General features: G+C 39.5%; 1 protein-coding gene across 1 annotated transcript; it reads right to left on the reverse strand.

Moving 5' to 3' along the window:
• Positions 1 to 275: 275 nt before the first annotated feature.
• Positions 276 to 4,164, reverse strand: LOC133082972 (gamma-taxilin-like). Its single transcript, XM_061179641.1, has 3 exons — positions 4,021 to 4,164; positions 1,870 to 2,173; positions 276 to 436 (listed from the first exon to the last, which is right to left on the reverse strand). The coding sequence occupies exons 1-3, from the start codon at positions 4,162 to 4,164 to the stop codon at positions 276 to 278; spliced, it is 609 nt and encodes a 202-aa protein (XP_061035624.1).
• Between the last annotated feature and the right edge of the window lie 772 nt (positions 4,165 to 4,936).

Below are 4,936 nucleotides of genomic sequence, written 5' to 3' on the forward strand. Positions count from 1 at the left end.
CACTTTTATTTCTAACATTCCTTTCATGTATAGAATTCCTGAATTTGAATATAGAAACCACTCCCTCCCAACTGGGAGGCATCTAAAATGCTGATCTGGAAACACTAAGGCTGACTGACTCTCAGGATACATCTCAGAAAGCATTGTAATATAATATATAGCGTATCATAAAACTAAGCCATACTATCAACAGAAGTCCCAAGAAATTTAATTCTTCCCTTCAATTTTGTAATAAAATATAATTTTACGTGTGAAACTATATCAAAATTATATTTTTAAAGTTTATCAAGAACATACACACATTTTGCCCTGCTATATACGGGCCTCGCTCCCTTAATACTCACGAGATCAGCATATTTCTTACACAGTGCTGCCAGCTTCTCCTCTGGAGTTGAAAGAGTGTTTAAGGCTTGCATCAATAATACTACTTCTTTTCCTAATGATTTATAAAAGAAAAAAGGTAGCAGAAGGATGACTTAAATTCAACATAAAACTAATGTTTACAATTTAAGGCTATACTTAGAGATAGAGATTCACCTACTAAATTAAAGAAGCTATTTCCAAATCAGTTTATTAGCCTCACCAACATCCAAATTTCTTCACTTACCTACACTGCTACCAGTTAGCTATTTAGCACTTGAACAGTGAGAACACTTTAAAGAGTTTTAAATGAGTACTTTAATAGCTTTGGCAGGGAGAAGCAGGTGACCAAGACAGGTGAAGGCAAATGGGGTTTAAAGAAAGAAATAACGTTCTATTGCTTACCATGGCGGTAGAAAACTTTTTATTTCTTAAAATGTTCTCTTGTATGTAGAATATTTCATCTAAAAAACTGAAGAAAATTTGATATTTGATATCAAACTTATATTTGGTATACTTTACATGCTGTTGTGGGGGCGGGAGAGAGGTGGAACAGGCCACCTTCAAAAAGAATACTTTCCTATCCACATAAAATTTTAGTACTGAAAAATTTTTACCTTCAGTTCAAGATGAAATAAAAAAGAGGAAATATAATGATTGAATGTTTAGACATAACAGTAATGTGCACTTCAGTATATGAAGATTTTAAACTCTAACCATTTTAAGCTATTTAAATGATTTTAACCTGAAGCTGCATTTTATGCATTGTAGTGGGGTTAATGATTTGAAAGTATTAGTCTTGTTCGGAAAGAATTATAAACAGTTCTCATATTCATATAAATTTTAAAGTTTTTAGAAGGTAGCAGAAAGTAGATTAAGAAAGAGAATTTCAAGTTACAATCCTATGCACAAATCACTGAAACCAAACAAGGTAAATATTAGGTACAATAGGAATGAAAAATTGAGGGGCAACCAGTAAGGTGAAATAGGGTTTCAGGTTTCATTCATAAAATTTAACATATCACATTCTTAGTCTGAACTGTCAAACTAACTAAGCAGAGGGATAAAACATATCTTAGAAGCAATCTTATTAAGCTACTTTCTAAACTGCAAAAAAATATCATTTCCAAATTTTAGTGAATATTCTTTAAACAGCTAGGCAAATATAACAGTTTTCATAGTAATTATTAGACTACTTTAAATGATCAAACAACAAAGCAAATCAACTACTACTTCTGCCAGACTGGCCACAAACTCTTTCTGGAAAACAATTCTTAATCAGAGAGAAAGAAGCAAGGTACCCATAACTAAGCTTTCCACTCTGCTACTTGCGTCTCCTGCACATAATTGCAGGAGACAGGCATACTGACCTGACCAAAGAAACTAGATGTGTATTAGCTAAACATCTACCTCAAAATTGGTCATGCTCCATAATTACCTGTGCTGCACAAAATATAACTTAAACAAGCAGCATATGCAAATGTCCAACCTCTGAGCAGAGATTATTACCTAAGGTATTTTCTTTGTTTCTGTGGCATTCTGAATCTTGCTGACCATCAGAGGGATCTGCTCCAGCTTCTGGCCCTGAAGGTTCCTCTCTTGACTCTTGTGTGCAGTACACTGGGCTCAGCAAATCCCTGCTCTGTGTTATAAAGTTACTGCTTTCATCCTCTTCCAGTGAATGCTTGTTACTTGGGCTACTGTAATTTGAGTCACGACGTTGAGGAATATCATTTGATTGAGAGTTATGCAACATATCTGCGTTTACTCCTAGTCTGTAAATTCTAGATTCTTCAACTGTGCCAATCACAAGCTACAGAAAAAGAGCAGAAAATATATGGAGAAAGGAGTTAAATCAAATGTAATCAAGGGAGGAAAACAATGCAGTACAAAAAAGCTCAGTGTTCCACCCCACTCTGCTCATTTTCTTTTCTTTAACAGTAAAATTAACCCATTTTCATTTTTTTTTGTCCTCGCCACACAGTTTGTGGGATCTTAATTCCCTGACTAGGGATCAAACCGGGGCCCCCTGCAGCAGAAGCACGAAGTAGTAACCACTGGACCACCAGGGAATTCCCCACTTTGCTCATGTTTAAATGTAGTTTTTACTTTTTGTATGTGGTACAATCAACCGGCATGTCACCATTGGACAGTTTCATTTTTTTCCCTTTCATAGTGGTTCACAAAACAGCAATGCTTCTTAGAATCAAAGGAGGAAAAGGGAGGGGAGGAGACTACTGTAATAGTGGAATGGGAAAAATCCAAAGTTCGGTCCCTCCCACAAATAATATGCTGGCAGAATCTATCAGAATCAACTTCTGCAGAACTCTGGAATCAGCTAAAAACTTACAAAAGATAATTAAAATTTACAGCCCAAATTTACAGCTTAGTGAATTAAAAAAAAAATTAGGAGAGCACCGTAGGATTTTAAACTTCTTGTCTACCATTGTCCATACCCTAGGTCAACAAAGACCATAGGGCGAGCAACCCACACTCTCAGTGAAGGCTACTGGTGCCAGAGGGAACAATACAGACATTATTTTCAAAGGATTGGGTCTCATTCATTCTTTCGGGCAGCTCCCTGAGAAATCTGTACAGGAGTTTGCCTTTGTTTCATCCTTGGAAGAGCTGTCTCAGGACTAGGGCAGCTTCCAGGATAGCTTCAGATACAAGTATGAAAGTACTGACTTCAGCAGCCTGGGGTATGGGACAAAAACTGGGAAAAAGCAATAAACAGAAATGTCTGAGTAGAGAGAGACTGAGAAAGGAGATGAACATAGGCATATGAAAGCTCCCACATTAGACTAATCTTATTATCTCTGCCTGGCCTTCCAGCAGAAGTAAAGGCTAAGGCAAAGTTGTAAACACCCTGGCTAAGTATTCTAAGCTGATCAAAAGTAAAAGAGAAAACATGTCTTGGGTATTGATGTGAAACTCATCTTTCTTCACATCCACTGATTTCTCCCTGGGTACTCTGTGTGTACCCTGACTTTAGCCACCTTACACAGAAAGGTGGCTAGGATTGTGACCAAATTCTCCCCACCCCCAAATGGAACCCATCATAGTATGCTGGGGCACTGTGGAGACTAGAGGGACTCAAACATTTACAGCTCTGTGGAAATAGGTATCCAAGTCACTCACTGTTCCATCTGGTTCTGTAGGGGAATATGGCCCCCAAACTCCTGCTTCCCCAATGAGTATGCCACCCCTTCATTTGTATGCCCCTCATAACTGACTTGCCAATGGAACCCAGGGCAGCAGCTCCTCACCTATCTGCCTGCTCTCCCTCTGAGAGCATATTCTTGCTTAAATAAATCCTCACTTTACTTCCTTAACCTCGCTGTCTCATGTCCAGAATCCTTCCACGATGAAGCAGGAAACTTAAATTCACTGGGAACACACAGACTGGCACATTAAAGTACCACCAACCGGAGAAATAAATCATGGCTACTACAGGAGTCATATGGTTTATTCACACAGACACGTATGCTGAGTGAAATCAAGCTACTGATCAAGCCTGCACTGCCTTGATCATTGGGTATGATCAAGATGGGTATGACTACTATCTGGACTGCACTCTTTGCACTGATTATGGCTGTGTGTCCACCATCACAGAAAGGGCACCAAGTAAAGGGGTCTTTTGTTTTTTGCAGAGGCTACCTTGTGACACATGTTGTAAGATGACCCAGTTGTCTCCAGATTGGGAAGGCCATGACACACAGGGCATTGATTCTCCTCATTCTGGAAGTCTGAGTGCATCCAACCTTTAAAACTTCTCAGGTCTATTCGTCCTGGGTGCCCCATAGTTGACCACCATTTCAGGTCATGGGATTGATGGTCCACACCAATCAGCTGACTCTAGCCACATCATTGTAGCCTTTGAACTGATCTGTCATGTGGTCAGCTTTCTGGATAATATGCAGTCTGAAAATGGTGCACATTTTACCACAAAAGTAAAAGCAGTCAATGTACCTCCACCATTCCCATCCACACCCCCTGTCATCCACAGGCATCTGGAATTATTGAACATTAGGTCTGCTTTTCAAAAACCTGATTCAGAAAAGAATCCTCATATTAACCCCTTCACCTTCACCTTTTCTACAAACTGTGGAAAGGTATGTTGGGCCACTGAATGAGCTGTTCCCAGAGAGGGATAACCCCCTCTCAGTCTCTTCCTTGCTAAGGATCAGGACAAATTGGGTGCTGGGGTATACAAACACCCATTTAAAAAATTCAGCACTGAATGTCAAGGAAATTCAAAGAAACTTAGCCTTTCTCAGGCTACTGCTTTTTTCTTTCTGCCAATAGAATAACCACGTCAGCCCAAGTGGCACGCTCTAGTCCAAACTGGCACCTAGAGGATTCAAACTTGGTTTTAGCTACCTGGATTCTCTTGTGAGACTGAAATGGTTCTAGATCAGTGTAACCAGTGGATAATTACCACTTCCTGAATACACTGCCTATGGAGCCTCCCTATGGTGACCTTTGCAGGTCAAAGAGGTGGGCATAATGGATCTCTGCAAGGCTTACAAAAATCCCCTCACTCCTCTAGTACCTGGCCTTTGTGGGCCAAAGG

The sequence above is a fragment of the Eubalaena glacialis genome, unplaced genomic scaffold, assembly GCF_028564815.1.
Source record: "Eubalaena glacialis isolate mEubGla1 unplaced genomic scaffold, mEubGla1.1.hap2.+ XY H_2, whole genome shotgun sequence".
Classification (NCBI taxonomy): Eukaryota; Metazoa; Chordata; class Mammalia; order Artiodactyla; family Balaenidae; genus Eubalaena; species Eubalaena glacialis.